The sequence below is a fragment of the Gossypium arboreum genome, chromosome 9, assembly GCF_025698485.1.
Source record: "Gossypium arboreum isolate Shixiya-1 chromosome 9, ASM2569848v2, whole genome shotgun sequence".
NCBI lineage: Eukaryota > Viridiplantae > Streptophyta > Magnoliopsida > Malvales > Malvaceae > Gossypium > Gossypium arboreum.
Genome location: NC_069078.1, coordinates 15777471 through 15795440, shown reverse-complemented (window position 1 = coordinate 15795440; position 17970 = coordinate 15777471). Strand labels below are relative to the sequence as shown.

The 17970-nt window shown below is 31.9% G+C and overlaps 3 protein-coding genes across 3 annotated transcripts; 2 read left to right on the top strand and 1 right to left on the bottom strand.

Moving 5' to 3' along the window:
- Positions 1–703: 703 nt before the first annotated feature.
- On the top strand, positions 704–6517 carry LOC108457068 (transcription factor GTE8-like). The gene is made up of 11 exons (XM_017755888.2): positions 704–1067; positions 1812–3110; positions 3231–3279; positions 3370–3501; positions 4034–4104; positions 4222–4291; positions 5220–5300; positions 5387–5502; positions 5585–5651; positions 5760–5890; positions 5975–6517. Exons 2-11 carry the CDS (start codon positions 1884–1886, stop codon positions 6242–6244), a joined length of 2214 nt encoding a protein of 737 aa, XP_017611377.1. The 5' UTR covers positions 704–1067; positions 1812–1883; the 3' UTR covers positions 6245–6517.
- Positions 6518–10044: 3527 nt separating this feature from the next.
- LOC108457380 (TLC domain-containing protein At5g14285) lies at positions 10045–11220 on the top strand. The gene has a single exon (XM_017756405.2). The coding sequence runs from the start codon at positions 10347–10349 to the stop codon at positions 11088–11090; it is 744 nt and encodes a 247-aa protein (XP_017611894.1). The 5' UTR covers positions 10045–10346; the 3' UTR covers positions 11091–11220.
- A 342-nt stretch (positions 11221–11562) lies between these two features.
- On the bottom strand, positions 11563–16690 carry LOC108457379 (lysine histidine transporter 1-like). The gene is made up of 8 exons (XM_017756404.2): positions 16412–16690; positions 13679–13836; positions 13205–13588; positions 12715–13108; positions 12513–12618; positions 12309–12400; positions 12140–12208; positions 11563–12047 (listed from the first exon to the last, which is right to left on the bottom strand). The coding sequence occupies exons 1-8, from the start codon at positions 16457–16459 to the stop codon at positions 11949–11951; spliced, it is 1350 nt and encodes a 449-aa protein (XP_017611893.1). The 5' UTR covers positions 16460–16690; the 3' UTR covers positions 11563–11948.
- Positions 16691–17970: the final 1280 nt, after the last annotated feature.

Genomic DNA, 17970 nt, shown 5'->3' with positions numbered 1-17970 from the left:
AGAGTTGAATCTTTTATGTGCCATGTTGTATATGGGTGTAGAAAGTCAGGTAGACTATACCTAGGTTGAGTGAGGTTTCTATAATACCTATGTAGAACAAAAACAAGCTTTTATCAAAAAAAAAATCTAATTTTTATTTAAATAATATCTTGAAATTTGAAATTTAATTTTTTAATTTAATATAATTTGATCTCTTTGTTTTATTATATTGTTAGTAGGTTAAAATTGATAATACTATTATTTATTGTCGTTATGACATAATTTTTAGATAAAAATAAAAATTAAATATTTGATTAAAATGTGAATTTTGTTACTAGTTGACTAGATTTTTCATCGATTGTGTAATTGAGTAATAATTTTAAAAAATATTATTACTTTAATGGTAGGAATAAGAGAAATAATAGGGAATTAAGGAACTATCCTAAGTACATTGTGATGCAGTTCGTGAATCCCTTCATTTAAAGGCGAAGTGAAAACTGAAAGATTCGGTAGCATGGAACTAGCCATTCGACATAGAGCACCAGCTGCTTTATTGCCTTCCCCTTATGTGTGAATGGTGCTATTAATGACATCATAAAAAAAATTATGGGAAATTGAAGTAGAAGGAATAAATTTTGAATTTTAGAATAGTAGAGGGACTAAAACAATAATTGACAAAAAACAATTTTGAATGATTAATAGTGCTAAATCAGCATGCCAAAAGCGGACGTTCGACATCGATCTTAAATCGAACCGTCCGATGACTTTCATCCTGCATCTAGCGGTCATAATTTCTCCAAAAGAAGCAAAAGCCCTTTAAATAGGGAGACGAGATACGAAGTTTAACTCTTTTCCTGATCTCGCCAATAATCTTTTTCGATCCAAAATTTTAAAATTCAATAAAACATTTTTCCTTTCTATTTTAAAAATATTAATTATTAGTTTCCCTAGGGTTTCTTGATCTAGAGTTTTCTCCTGTTTGTGCCTTTTTTTTTGCTTCTCTCTTTTACTTTGTCGGCGAAACGATTGAGGAAGGGAAGAAAGGGTTCTCGACATAGGAGGAACAGTGAGCGAGCAGTGACAGACTGGTAATTGTTACTGGTTTCTTATGGGTTTTAGATTTCTTTTTGGATCCGGGTTTGGGTTTTATTCTTAGGGCGAGAGGGGTTTGATATTGGATTAGGGTTTTTGTTGTATCAAACTTCTTCTGTTGTAAAGATTTGAGGCTTTATCTAGTAAATGATACTATATATTTTCAATTTAAATCAGTAAGCTAGTTTTTCTACTGGCAATTTTAGCTTTCCTGCATGATTGAAATTTTATTAAATGCGAATTTCGCGTTCTTGCCTTTTAGGTGTTTTATAGAGTTCAATATGGTGGGTTTTTTTCTTAATTAATGTGGTGAATTTGGGGTTTCTAAAGATGGGTAGTGTAAATAAAATTCAGGATCTGGGTAAATGCAGGTAAGAGCTGCTTTAATTGTACTGTGAATAAGTTCAATTTATTCTCATGCTGTTTAATTCCTTTCCCATCGTCGGGAAAATTTTAAATCTGGATTTATTCACTGTGGAATGGGAGAATTTGGTTCCTATTAATGTTCTCTTCTCTAGTGTTTAATCTAGTGAATTTGTGTCTTTCAAAAGATAAATAGTTCCAGAAAGTATTCACAATGGTTAAATATTTTATATTTGGGTAAGTGCGGTGGGAATTGATTTAAACTTGTTTAAAACTTTTACTGACCTTTACTCTAGTAGTTGTAGTTAAAGGGTGGATTTATAGTTACTCTAGAAAATCAGATGGGATAATTTTGCTCCTATGGCTGATATCTTCAGAGTGCGGCAATTAAGTCAGCAGTTCCTTTACACTGAATAAAGGGATATAAGAAGAAAGGTGCTTTGGCTAAGATGTTGGCAAAGCGTGATAGGTTTGCAGGAGAGTATTACTGTGGCCCGTATGAGCCTCCTGGTGAATCAGAGGGATCTGGTAGCTCAGGAAGAATTGATATGGAGATTACTGCTTCAGAAGATTCAAGTGCACCGCAGAGAAAATGTATCAGTTTGAACCCTGATAAACTTGGCACCTTTGGTGTCCGTACGGAAGTGCTGTCACTGTCAAAATTGTCACAGTTTGAAAGAAAGGATTTGATGCATAGGTTGAGACATGAATTGGAGCAGATTCGGATGCTTCAGAAGAAAGTTGAGTTGCAAAGGACAAATGGGGTTACTGTGTCATCTTCCAGTGATATTCTTAGTTGCAGCAATGGACAAATTTTACCTCACGCACGGGATTTTCAGAAATCATCCATGATGGCTTCTGGACCTGGGAAGAAAGGGAATCCTTTGAGTGGCAAGGCTCGCGCGTTTAATCGGACTTTTTCAGGAAAATCTGAGTCTGCAAAACATGTTTCAGCATCGAACACCTCAAATATGATGTTGATGAAGCAGTGTGAGGGTCTTCTAAAACGACTGATGAGCCATCAGTATGGGTGGGTCTTCAACCAACCAGTAGATATAGTCAAGTTGAATATTCCAGATTACTTTACTGTTATAAAGCAGCCCATGGACCTAGGAACGATTAAAAAGAAGATGGCATCAGGGGCATATGCAACCCCTTTGGAGTTTCATGATGATGTGAAGCTTACTTTCAGTAATGCAATGACCTATAATCCCCCTGGAAATGATGTCCACATTATGGCTGATACCCTTAACAAGTTTTTTGAGGTAAGGTGGAAAAACATTGAGAAGAAGTTACCAGTTACTGGTACCCAGTTGGTACAAAGTAAAGCTCCTTCTGAGGACATAGAGACTTCTAAGCCTATGCCTCCTGCAAAAAAGAGGAAGACAACCTCAGTGACCCAGGAAATTATAAAGGAACCTGTAAAGAGGATGACGGATGAGGAAAAACACAATCTAGGCAGACAACTGGAATCTTTGCTCGCAGAAATGCCTACGCATATCATTGATTTCTTGAGAGAGCACAGTTCAAATGGAACCGAATCTGGAGAAGAAGAAATTGAGATTGATATTGACGACCTCAGTGTTGACACCTTGTTCACTTTGAAGAGACTTCTAGATGACTATTTGCAAGAGAAACAGAAAATCCAAGCAAGAGGTGAACCTTGTGAAATTGAGGTACAAATCCTCGCATAATAAAGGCTGAAAAATCAGTACCATTGCTTGCTTTTGATGCTTCAAAATACACTCATATATTCTTTTTTTTTTTTTTTTTTTTTGGGAAAATTTCTGATGCAGCTAATTAATGAATCTGCACCGAGTAATTCATCCATGCAACAAGGCAAAGGTCATCTTTCAAATCCTAGTGCATAATAACCCCCTTCTGAGGTATGTTTTCTTTCTGACTTGGTTTTCTGTTTGACTTTTTTGTTTGCAGGGAATGACCAAGTTGATGAGGATGTTGACATTGGGGGAAATGAGCCTCCTGTATCTAGCTATCCACCTGTGGAGATAGAGAAGGACACAGACCATAGAACCACAAAGTCTGTCAGTTCAAGCAGCTCTAGAGGTAATTGTCTTTTCCTTCCTTTTTCTATACCTATGATTCTGTCTTTCTAAGTAAATGATAAATCTTCAGTCCCCATCTTGTTTGTGTCCCAAATTATTTGTTTTCAACGCAGCTCATTTACCGATCAATCAACATAGGGTAGACATACTTCTTAAATCTTCATTGTCAGTAAAATTACTGTTGGAAACTTTATGGCTAGAGAATGGGTTCTGCACATTTATGCTTCCATATGTTATCTGCTGATCTAGTCACTTGGGTTGCTTGTGCTGAACTGGTTAGGGACAAATAAACTTGTTTAGGTAAATAAATTTTGAACCTCCCCCAAACAAAAAAAAAAAGAAAAAAAGAAAGGTAAATCAAATGCGTGTGTATTCTCTTCCATCTTCTGGGTACTGCTGATATAATTCAAGTTAATTATTTGGTTTCTCCTGCTGTGTTTACTACTTTTTCTTTAAAAAATTCTCTTCTGTGCAAGTATGTCTTATGTTGCCTGTGCCATTTCCATGGCTGCTTTCTTTTGTGATCTTTGCAGATTCAGACTCTGGCAGTTCTGATAGTGAATCTGATGATGCTAAACCTCCAGGTTCCGTGGATGCAATGAAGGTTTGTGCTGGTTCTATTTGGTTTTGAATGATACTGCCGAGTTGTTTGACCTTCTAATTGTTTGTTTGATCCACTTTAAAGTTTTACGGTGGCATATTAATTTGCATTATCCTTCAGGTACGGGAAGGGGTAGATTCTGGGGCTCAATTAGATGAAAAAACAAGTGTTGACGATCTTCATAAGAATCGTGAGTGACCAAGTTTTAATGTTTTATATTTTGGGATAATATAATTTTTTGCCTTTGAACTTGGCAACTAGGTTTCCTTTGGTACCTGAACTGGGCAATTAGATTCATTTTGGTCTCTTAACTTGAAAAATATAAAAGTTTGATGATGGCACTTTGTGATTGTGCTACACCATCACTTGAAAATTAAAAAATATATATTATATAAATTTTCAGGTGATGGCACTTTGTGATTGTGCTACACCATCACTTGAAAATTAAAAAAAATATTATATAAATTTTCAGGTGATGGCACTTTGTGATTATGCTACACCATCACTTGAAAATTAAAAAAAAAATTATATAAATTTTCAGGTGATGACGTGGTACAATCTTAAGAGTGTCGCATATAATGTTCTAATAACCGGACTAGTGGTTGAATCGGTCAGACCACTAGTTCCGATTCAATTGGTTTGATTGGTTCAACTACTAGACTGCAATAATTAAATAATTAATTAAAAATTCATAATTTTTTTTAAATTAAAAAAAATTATTAAGCCTATTCAATTGTTGGTTTTTGTCCCAGTTTTCGATTTTTATCAGTTTTGAGCAGTTTTCAGTTCAACCCTTTTGTTTGGATTAGTAATATCAGTCGCTTCTCCGTCCAAGCAACCAACCCAGTTATGTTTCAAGAATATTGGTCATATCATTAAATCTTAATGAAATTCAAGTTCGAGGACTAAAATGGATCTAGTTGTCAAGTTTAGGTACTAAGGTGAACAAAAAAGTAAGTACAAGTAACAAAGTGGACTTAATTGTCAAGTTAACGGGTAAAAAAATGTACTATCCCTTATATTTTTTATGCTTCTATTTCCTTGCTTGAATGGCAAAACTATGAAATCATAAATACTTCCCTGCATGTATGTTTTGTTAATCCATATTCTAAATGCAGAATGTATGGATGGGTCGGATCAGCTTGAGCAGACTTCTCAGCGAAAGCCAAGTTCTGTTGAGTCAGATAGTTGCCAAGATGGTGAGGTCACTGAAAATAATGAAAGAAAAAAAAAATCTGTTTTTTTTTTTAGAGTTGTGTCTCACTCTCTCCAATTAAAAATCTAGGGGACAATGCTCCAACAGAGAGACAGATTTCTCCTGAGAAGCTCTATAGGGCTGCTTTAATTAAGAATAGATTTGCTGATACCATTCTAAAAGCTCGAGAAAAGACACTTATACAGGTTAGTTGAAAGGTTGGGTTTCTGGAATTTCCTGTATAGTATACCTATATCTTTTCTAAGCATTTTTTAAATCATGGATCAGGGTGACAAGGGGGACCCTGAAAAATTGCGTCGGGAGAGAGAGGAACTAGAACAACAAAGGAAGAAAGGTTTGAACTTTAATCTAGTTTTTCTGTGTTTTCAACGTGTTAATATGTATGTTTCCAAAATGGACAAGTTTGGTTATTTACATGTTTGCATATTTTAATGTTGGCCAGAAAAGGCACGGTTGCAAGCAGAAGCCAAGGCTGCTGAAGATGCTCGAAGACGAGCTGAAGCAGAAGCTGCAGCTGAGGCTAGACGGAAGAGGGAACTTGAGCGAGAAGCAGCACGGAACGCATTGCTGGAGGTACTAGATGAATTGATTGTATCAAACATTTACACCCTTGTCAATTGTGGACTCAATATCAAACATTTTTCTGGTGTTCTGTAGATGGAAAAGACGATAGAAATCAATGAGAATTCTAGGTTTCTTGAAGACTTAGAAATGCTTAGAGCCGCCCCAGACGATAATTTGCCAAGCTCAGTGGAGGGAACATGCACGGATCTCTCTGTAGATGGGTTGGGAAGTTTTAAGTTTGGGAGCAGCAACCCCTTGGAACAGCTGGGATTGTACATGAAGAAAGATGAAGAGGAAGAAGAAGGTGAGCCGCCCAGTGTCCCAAATCCTATGAACGATGCAGAGGAGGGTGAAATTGATTGAAATCTGCTTTGTGTACGCCAAACTAGCCAAACTAGCCTAGCATTAAAAGAAGAGAGTAGAGAATATAATGTCATTTCTTTAAAAATCCTGCCTTGGTTTTTTTGGGATTATTTTAATTTATTTATAAAGTAGAAAATATAGTGTAAAGATGCTCAAGAGCACTTGTGTTGGATTCTGTGGGCAAAGGGGGAAAACTCCCCACTGAAATTCTATAATCTTTTTGTAGTATTTTGTAATTACAAGTTAATGAAAGTTGTATTTTTGTGTCTCAAATTGAAATTTAATTATCATTTTGCTTTCAATTTTATCAGAATGTATACTAAAATTTGCCAAATTTTATAAGCTACCTTTATTCTGAGTGTGGTAAGAGTAGAGCCTCTCCAGAAATGATTTTGGATCCACCACTCTTTTAATTCATAAAAATGAAAAAATTTTGGTTCAATTAATTTTTTATTTTTATTTTTTTCTGGAGCTGATCGGTTCTGATTGGATTTAAACATTAGCTCTCTTCTTTAATAGACTTTGTTGTTGTAGTGTGGGGGTTGAGTACAGCAGCTGATTCTGTTGGTTCAAATAGGTGGATCATTATGGTACTTGGACAGGGAATAAACCTGATTCAAAAATCTGAGCTTGCAGAGAATGAAATTAACTAAAAGCTCGGATTTACCTTTTAGTCTTTCAATTTTTATTTTTTTTATATTTGAATTTTAATCTTGAAAATTTACTCATTTATTTAATAATTAACAGCATCAAAAGATTATTTTTTTTACTAAATTGATTTATTTAAATAAATAAAAGTTTACTTACATAGTAAATTTTACATGTGTGGAAGGCCAAATGCACAAATAAAAATGTTTAATCTAAAATTAAAAGATTTTGCGTTTCTGAATTACTATTTTAAAGAAACATATTGAAAGTTGATAATTTATTTTCATATGCCTTTCACGTGATTTTGAATTGACTAGATGTAAAAATCATAATCAAATTTAATGATTATCAATTGGAATTTAATTATTATATTGAAAGAATAGTTGGACTAAATTCTTAAAATTAGAAGTAGAAATACTAAATTTCAAATATATCAAGAATATAAGATCTCATAGTATAATTAAACCTGCTGGCTCCTATGCTTCTCAAAATTAGATTAAATTTTATTATTATTATATTAATAAATGAATCTAAAGTTAAAATTAAAGTATGGTGTAAAAGTTATCTAAATTATGGAATTAACTTCAATTATGAAGCAAACTGTTGTGTTAGGTTTAGTAGCCAAAGTTTGTTCACTCATTAAAATCGCACTAAATGAATTTAAAGTTAAAATTAAATTAATATGTCAAAGTTAACTTAAATTATAAAGCCAACTCTTGTGCTTGGCTTTCCACAGAACCTGAGCCTCCAAAAGTAGGGGTGTGTAAAAAAGTTCTAAATTGAAAATTTTGAAGTGAATCCAACCTAAAAAAACCAAAATTTTTATGATTTAATCAATTTTCATGTTTGGTTTAATTTATTTATTAAATCAATTTTTGATTTTTGACATTTTTAAATCGAATAAACTGAATAAGCCATAACCCATAAGGTTAAAAGCTCATGACCCGTTTACATACCCAAACCTAAATGTAAACCTTAAACTTAAATACCCATTAAAATTTAATATTTTAAAAGATTTAAAACCCAATACCGTTAATATTTAAAACTCAAATTGATAATTTAATTTTTTATGATATTCATTTTAATTTTTATTATTTAATATATAAAAATTCAAATTGATATATACCTATTAAGAATAGTAGAAGACATGGAAATTGTATGTTGGCCATGTAAGAACATAAATATTTTTGAGTTGATTAAAATTGTTGGATTTGATTTTAATATTTTATTAATGAATTTAAAATAAAAATAAAAATAAAAGTATATGATATACTAAATTGAAGAAAGAAGAAAATTATGTGAAAAAATTAAAGGAAATAAACTTATAAGTACCTCAATTACATTTTTCTTCTAACTAAAAAAAGCTAAAAACCGAATAAATCGAATCGAACTGAATCGAAAGTTTTTTGTTTGGTTTTGCACTTAGGGTCCATTCGGTTTATTGAGTTTTTGGTATAATTCAGTTTATTCGTTTGAAATGATGATATAATGTGTCACGTCAGCTTGTTGTTACATTGTTACCTGTTTAATTATCAAAATGTAACAAATTAATAATACTAGTTAACATATTATAACTTTTTAAAGTTTGATAGCCAAAACATAATTTAAACCATACCTAAATAACTAAATTTGTAATTTATTCCTTTTAAATATGAATAATTTTTATATAATGTATAGTTCTACCCACGACCCATCTTAACTCTTAATTAGAGGAAAACGCTCTTAAATACCTCAAATCCTAATTCCTCTAATTATTGCAATGACAATCGTGACAATTGAGTTAAGACTAAATTGAACATTTTAAAATAAAGAATGATCCACTTAAACCGTGTAAAACTTAAGTGGTTTTACACAATTTTGTAACTTTTTATACTATTAATATTTTAACAATTAAACTGTTATATTTCATGCTCCTTTCATCTTGATCATGCATATTAAGTTTAACATAAATTCACAATTTCTAATTATTTATTTTATGTAAAAAAAGTTAACTGTTAAATATGTCATACCTAGCTTTATTTGATAATATGTTTTGACATAACAAATTAAAATGCTTTTGAATAACTATTAAAGCTAAACAAAATTAGCAAAATGATGAAATCAAGTTAAAATGATTTCGATTGAGTTAAACATTTTCAATCAAGTTAAAATTGTTTTAAAACAAGTTAGTATTGCTACTTTTTGGCCAAGTATAGATAGTTTTCAAAATATTGATACCCATTTTATAATCAACACCAAATTGACATTCTATTTTCAACCAATTCAACTAAGCATATGGTATCGGTAAAAGTCTATTTGTATCGATATCTTTAACTCCAACAGTCACTAAACTTTGCATTAAATGTTAATAGTAGCAATACTTGTAGATAAAGTATCGATACCTTTTGTTATAGGTGAATTTAATTTTCATCCCCAACGACTTTATTTATTTTCTCAATAACCACAACGATTGGAAATGAAATAGAGGGTACAAATATCATCTTTCAAAGGTTCTACAAGAACAAGAGAGATTATCAAACTTAAAGCTCAATCAAAACAACTTTAGTGCTTAATTCTTTTATACTTTTCTTGTACACATTTGTGAGCTTTCATTGTTATTCTTTAACTAAAGTTTATTCTTATTTATTTGTGCTTAATTGACAAACATTTTGATCTTGTAAGGATTATTTCTTTTATTTTCTTCTTTGTATCTTTTTTTGAGAGTAGAATCTTAAGGTTTGAGTAGAAACCCTAAAGGAGTTATAATCTTAAGATTTTGGGTAGAAATCTGAAGGGAGATTGTAAGGTTAAACCTTCTCAAAGGTTGTCAAATTAGTGAATTTAGTAAAAATTTTAGTTGTGGAAAGTTAAGGTAGTGGAGTAGGCAATTGAAATCGAATCACTATTAAATCGTTGTGTTCTTTGTTGAATATTCTTTCTTTGCTTCCACCATAGTTATTTCTAATGATCAATCGAATTAACAATATATGTTAATATAAATAATATTTTAAATCGAAATGATAAAAATATTAGATAGATTAAAATATTTACATGTATAATGTCAAAAATAAATATCTTAATAAATCCAACCAAATAAATATTTTAAGAAGTGGGATCCCAAGATTAAACAAAATTCATTAATCCCAATGGAATTTCATTTTAGATTTATGGCTTTAAAACGTGAAGATCTAAAAAAAAAATGAATGTCGTTCTCAACTTCCTACATATCTTTGAATCTCTAAAACCATCCTAATGCCTAATTCCTTCTGAAAGCCTAATTTGTCGCCTTCCCTTCTCCTACTCCTATAAACTTTCATTTTCCCGAGAAACCGTTGAAACTCTCAATAACTCTCGTTTGATACAACCATTTTACCTAATTTACCAAACATTCCCAAAATCTAACCCATCCCCAGCTCCACCATTCTTATAAATTTTCCTTTTTTCTTTTTGATTTCTTCTCCAACCCAGAAACCCAATGGAAACTTTCCCTTTCTCCTCAATCCCAAATCTCCCTTTGTTTTTTTCCATGTTTTTGATCCTATATTCGATTGCTTACTCCATTGTTTTCCGTAACTGGAGTCCCAAGATTCGCCCCGAAGCTTGTTCTTGCTTTATCTCCCTCTTCCATGGCACCCCAGCCGTTTTCTTAGCCACTTTCGCAATCTTTTCCGACCAAAACCGTGGGTTTTCTTCACCGAACACAAAAACCCAGAATTTAGTTTTGGATTACAGTATTGCTTATTTCCTCACAGATCTGCTTCACTACCTTGTTTTCTTCCCTACAGACGTCCTCTTCATTGGTCATCATTTGGCTACGCTCTTTGTTTTCATCACTTGTCGCCACGTCGTCTTCCATGGCTCCTATGCTATCCTCACTCTCTTGATTTTAGCTGAAGGTACCAGCTTTTGCCAGAACGTTTGGACATTGGCATCCGCTAGGAGGCACGATAATCAGTTGGCCGCAAGGGTTTATTCGAATTTGTCCCCTTATTTTTATGCCTTTTATAGTGTTGTTAGAGGGATTTTTGGTCCATTCGTTTTGTACCAAATGGGAGTGTTCTATTCAAGTGGGGTAGCTGATAATGTGATCCCTAGATGGCTTTGGATTTCTTGGATGTGTGTTGTTATTACAGCTATTGGTGTTAGTATCTTGTGGATTTCTAATTTGTGGGTTGAATTGTTTAAAGAGAAAAAGGCTAAATTGGAGAAGGAATTATGACAATCGAATTGTTTTTTCTTTTTCAGAACAATCTTGTCTTTGTGGTATTTGAATGCATACTTTTGTAGGCTATCAATGCAGCAATTCAGTTTCAGATGCTCTTTTTCTTCAATGAAATTCAAATTATAAACATCTTTTGTTTTACATTAACAACTCTTGTTGCTGCCTGGATAACATTGTAGTTTAAATTCCATCATGTTTTTATTTCACTTTACCCGACATATGGTTCTTTTTTGACTTTACACTTCTCGTCATAAATAACCAATTTTAGTGAATTAAACCATTGTGTCTATACCTTTGGCTTGAACCCTATAGGTTGTTATTAAGAGTTAAATTCAGTGGTCCTACTTCTACTCTTAGGTTTAGGTGGATACCATTATTGGTTCTGTTCCTGTGATTTATTTGGAAGATCCTTAAGAGGGTCATATTTTCAAAGTAAAATGAAGAATCCATGAAACGTTGATTCCATAAATTTGCTGAAACAAACCTTGGGAACTCTTGTTGAAAGCAAATACAACATTTTAAGTGGAAACCATTACATAACTGTAGTATCTTTTTTTCTTCACAAACAGCAAAACAAGCAAAAAAAGAAAAAGAAAAAGAAGACTATTTTGTATTCATACATTAACACAAGTGATAGAATGAAGAAACAGTGACGGCCAATGCTCCTGTGATCTGATTTCCAACAGTTCAATCTCCCATGTTTGTGTATTGACTTTGATTTTCTGACAACGGAGGCTGACAACATTGACTCTTGACAATAGCCTTATGTTATGCTTCCATATGACAAACTTTTAACTATCATGTTCTTCATTTGTGCCTACTCCCCACCTGATTCTTCACTGAGAAGAAAACAATTTAAGAGTAGAATTCATAATCCTTGGCTTGAAGGATGATTTGCCTCAACCCTCCAATTGGTGATAAGATCATCAACATAAGACCAAATACAATGCAGATCTGCAGAAAGAAAAGGGAAAGCCGAATAAAAACCGATTCGAAGCACATCGAAGCAATGAGGTTGTAGTAGAATCAAAATCAAGTTTACATACCCAGTTAGTCCACCAAGATAAGCTAAACTTTCTTGGTTTGTAAATGGCAAGCCACATGACGCAAGGGAGCTAAAGAAAAACCAGTGAAAATGAGTTAAATTCTTCAAAGAGAAAGGTATCTTTTTCTTGTAAGAAGAAAAAATTGGATGAAGGAATTAATGTGGCTTACAAAGTATGTTGTTGGTGCAAAAGCAAATCCTCCAAAAAATCCAAGAAGACCTCCGAAGAAAGGGAAGGTAATGCCGATGAACATCGTGAATGCTGCAATAAAGATTTGATATAAAAATTAAAACCCTCTAAACCCCTTCTTTCTAGTTGAGATCATGAACTTCATTTGCATGCAAGATGAAAATATATGAAGAGTTTTACTTACCAACATAAAGATTGCGGACAATGAATCGAAGTGTTGTACTCGGCTTGAAATTTAATTTCTTAACTAATACGGTTTCCATCATGTCAAAAACTGGCATCGCATAGATCTGCATATCCAAAGACACAAGTTAAACCCAAAATCTAATCAATTATCTGGTCTGAGATGAGGATGTTATCTTGAATGAAATTGATCAAATATGAACCTGGTAGCTTCCAATAACATGAACAACGACAAACATGTTAGCCATTGCAATAAGCCATGCTGGTTTCTCTAATGAGATGAGGATGTTGTCTTGGACTGAATTGCCAAACATCCAATACCCGACTAAAGCGACAGGGAAGTAGCACAAGGCTACAACGATATAGGCAACGATAACACCTCTCCACATTGGTCCCTTCGATGGCTTCTCAGGTGTAGAGGGGATTGTAGCTTGGATCTCCAACACTACATTGTGGCCAGCATAGGCAAAAGCCACATCCCCCAAGGCACTGAAGAAGTTGAAAACTGTTCCTGCTGTAGTCTTAGCTTTGTAGCCATATTGCACATCTGGTTGAACTCCCTTATCCACTGAAGCTCCCCAAGCAATGGTAGAATAACTGTATGTCGAGACAATCATCAAACATTAACATTGAGACTTTACTTTCGGGGGTCGGTTTAATTTATTGGAAATGGCATATAAAATGATTTGATACCTCAAAGACATGACGGCGGCAGCCAAGGAGACACCCGAAATGGAGTTGAAGTTGGGAAGGTGAGAGAGGACAAAGTGAACAGAGGCAAAAATCATGATGAAATAAGTTAGTTTTATATGTTTGCAGGTACTGCAAACAGTGTCATGGAACTTCTGCAATGATTTGCCACCAGTAACCATATAAACAATGCAGACACCAACTTCAACAATAAGTTGCTGTGGCACCACAATGTAGAGGCCAAGTTTTTCACCAAAGGCATATTGACCCAGTTCATGGTATCTATCGAAACGTCTTCCAGGAACCATTTCATGCATTTCAACCATTTGCCATAGTGTATATAGGGTAATAATCCATGATAGGATTAGAACAGTCACACCAGGACCCCTGAAACCAAGTTAAAAAAGAACAAAAAATGGTTGGATTTCTTGTCTCATCTTTGATTGGGTAATTTTAGTGAACGGTTGGTGAGCGTACCATCCGAGTTCTGCCATGGCGTAAGGGAGACTGAGGACACCAGCTCCCACCATAGCGGTGACATTGTGGAAAGCTGAATACCACCATTTTGCATTTCTTGATGAGGTGATTGGCAGCCACTCATCGATTGCTTTCTCCTTTGCTGATTTCTCTTCCAACTATAAATAACAGACAGTTGAAGCAATTCTTTCAATTAGTTTTCACAACAACAAATTCATACCAACAGTAAATTGCTACAACTCTTCATCTGAACACAATTTCTGACCAAAAAAAAAAAAAAAACCTTAAATTCTTTTTCTATATATAACAATTATTTCTTAACTTCCCTCTCTCTTACTGTGTTTTTCTTCTTTTGTTACTTTTAAACTGAATATAGTTTAAGCTTCCCATGTTTAAAATTAAAATTCTAATTTTTTTTTAATTTTTAATTTTAGTTTTCTTCCAGTTAAATTTATTAAATTAAGTTTTAGTATTACACTTGTAGCATCGTATTATTTTATTTTATCAAAAATAAAAATAAAAAATTATTATATTTTTTCAAGATCGATTCAGCATTTTAATTAGATGGATTTAACTATTATCATTTGGATAAAATATATTTAAAATAAAATATTTAGCAAAATACAGTTTCCTAAAAAAGTGAGAGTAAGATGAAAGAAGAAGAAAATGAGAAAAGCAAATAAAAGTTGAGGTAGAAAGGCACCAAATTATGACTTTTTTTTTTTTTTTAATGTTTAAGTACGGAAAATAGGTGAAGAGTGGAGGAATCCCGTAATTGTTGGAAGGGAAAAAAGTCCAAATTCAAGTTATGATTTGCCATTTTTTAGTGAATGGTTTCAATAGATTCATATTTAGCTCTCGCAGTTTGAACATGTCGGCCACTTACTTGGTCTCCACTTCACCACGTTTATCTCCTTTAATTTCTATTGGGACACCTACATTTTATTCGCTAAACCTTAATTTTTGTTGAAATTTTAAATATTAATATATATTTAATTATTCTTTATTTAAATTAAAATGCTATCACTGCACTTCACGTTTGTTAATAATTAAAGTTTTATATTAATAATAATGCTTTTATCTGAAGTAAGGAGATAATATGAGAGAGTTCCTATTGGTCTGTTTGAATGTCAAAGCAATATGTTAAGTTTCAAACCTTGAATTGGGTCTGGGATTCATTTTTTATTATAAAAATATTGTTAAATTCCTACTTATCAGCAAATACAGACAAAGTTCCTAGAGACAAGATATTACAGGGATTTTGTTTTTTCCAAGCTGTAAATTCCACTCAATATAAATTCTTAATTATTATTTAAAAATAAAAATAAATAAATTAAAAGTTAAAAAATCTCTACATTATTATACGAAATAATAATTTTAAATATATATAAATTTTTTTTTGGGGAGATATTTGGCAGTGTGCCTAATTTTATAAGTCGTTTTCTTTGGAAGAAAATTTTATAAGTCTTTGTTAATAGAAGTATATGCAAATTGATTCAATAATTGTTACAAGAATTAAATGCAAAGACAAAAACTAAATGGAAAAAACAACGTCACGTATGCCCAGCCACAATCAATGGGAATTTTTTTTTAAAAAATTGTTTTTAGTTATCTATATTTCATAAATTAGAAAAATATTTTTTATAATAATTTAAAAATAATTTAAGTTCCTTTAAACAAAGGATTGTTATTAAGTAATCATGGTTGAAAAAAAAAAAAGGTGCTGTAAGAAGAAGATAAATAGGATTCCAAGGGCTAGGGTTTACAGCTATTTATTCAAGTTTTATCACATATCAAATATTTTATATTTTAAATTCATTAAATTTCGAGTCATATCAATTAATTTCATTAAATTATATTATTATAACAAATCGTTAAATAATTTTAATGTAAACTATCTTCATTTTTTTGTTTTGGGAGTTTGTGTTGAGTTACTTGTATATTTTCAATGAATTTTTATGAGAATTATTTAACGAATACTACAAGTTTGGATTTAAATTAGTCCACAGTTGTGATTATTTTTTAAACTAGGTAACGATTATTTAATTTATAAATTAATTATAAAAATTATAAAATGATCATTTAATTATTAATAATTTTTTTTATGTCATGAGCTAGTTAATGTAAACATAGAAATACTAAAAATATTTAAGATAGTTGAGTGACAAAAAAAAAATTAAATAATTATTTTGTAATTTTTTAAAGTTGTATGAGTATTAATATAATAATTTTTTAAAAATCATGGATGATTATAAATTTTTTTCTTGAAAACCCGATGTAATTTGATAAAGTTTAAGATTTATTATCTAAATGTTATATATGAAATAAAATATTAAAAAAAGAAAGAAATGAAAAGTCAAGAAGTATACAGTAGTGGCATGTGATGAACCCTAGATATCACGTGTGTTGAAAAATAAATGAATTTTCTTTTTTCTCAAGCTGAGATTAAGCCAAATCCGAGATAGCAAAGCAAAAAAGAAAAAGAAAAAAAAAAAAAAAGAGGCATATATTTCATGAAAATTAGTAGGCAGCTTTTAAAGTTTAATTGTTGTCGAAGAAGAATCATCACAAGAGAACAAAGGTAGAAAGACAAAACTCCAATGAGTTTGGAAAGTATTCGATTTAACTTTTTTTTTTTTTTTTTTATATATGTACTAAAAGAAATGAAGACAAAACAGTAGTGGGGATTATTACATGCATAAAGAGAAAAAGGTGTTAGGGAAAATCACGTACGCTGTTGCTTCTGCCATAACCATTTTCTGGAGGAGCTTGAGTTCCCATATCTTAAAACACCAAAGGAAACTGAAAGAACAAGAGAGGAAGTTGAACCCTGGAGAAAATTCGAACTGGTTTGTGTAGAATTTATAAAGGGAAAAAAAATCCCCCACTTGAAGAAAGAGAAAGAGGGGCTAACGGAGTTCTTGAAGATGACGTTTTATTTGATGTTTTTGTTTGACTTTACAAGTCTTTATTATATGGACAAAAAACAAATGGGACTAATTCCATTTAATCAAATATCTTTCTCCGAGCTGGATGAAGGTCGAAATTGCCAGGAATGAGTTTTGCAAGAATAGGATTGGTGGGATAGAAAATTGGTGTTTTCGGTGGATTTTCACGGTTTCGGGAGAAGTTTCTTTCAACAGTTGGGTTTTATCTTTGAGTTTTGTCACTTGTTTCCATCTTAGAATTATGAGAGGAACGTTTGAAATGTCAATATTTGTTGTTAGTAAGAGTTAAATCGAAGTATGCATGGGATACATTTGATTTCAACGAAATTAGTTTGTGTTTAGCATCCAAAATATAACCTGCCTACTGCCGTCTCACTATTTTGTATAAGTACAAAAGAGGTAAGGGTTTGAATATTGAAATATTATTAATAAATTAATTGGTTAAACCCAATTTTTCAACGTAATTGACTTATTAAATTTGTATTTGAATTCAATGGATGAGTAAAATAGTTGGATTTCTTATAAATATGTCAAAGTGTTCACACAAATAGCTTACTATGTTGAAGTACTGAAAAGTACTCTTTTACTATTTTTTTTTGGTCAGTTGAATTACTCAAAATTGCTCTAAAACTAAGTTGATAACAACCTTTTGATTCACTTGTTGATATATTTAAGCGTCTACGAATTCGTCCTTATACTTTGTACTGTATCCAAATATTTTTAAATTTTTTTTTATTTTGAATAGATTTTATTTAAATTGAGGTTTATTTAACATGAGTTAAAGGTTAAAAAATATATTAAATTTAAAATTTATTATGCAATAAAAAGTACAAAAATATTTGAAGCTGCTGCAATGTATTAAAGGGAGTGTCTACTTTCTTCATCACGGCGATGAAACAACAACTTATCATATTTGGAAGATTGACAATTTATTTAACTAAATCTTTGGATTGTGCTAATATCATAGAATGATTCAAACCCAATAATGGATAACAATTTACTTTGAGAATCATATATGGAGAATTGGATCAGATTGAATCAGATCGAGTATATCAAATCCCTTAGACCAAGGAAGTTGGATCAGATTGAATCTTGAAAACTTATTTGCCAACAATCCATTTTACTTTGGTTGTTAATATTATATTGTATTAAACTATTTTAGCTTCTGCTTAGAAGGTATCGTGATTGATCTTCATTATGTAAGTCCCGAAAGCCTTATATAATCGAAAGATTTGTATAGGTTAATGTACTAATTTTTTAGAGCACTTATTTGTTTAGTTAGGAGCTTTTATTGTGAGAGTGCATTTGCAATTGCAAAACCTTTTTGTGGTCGGTTTTATAAGC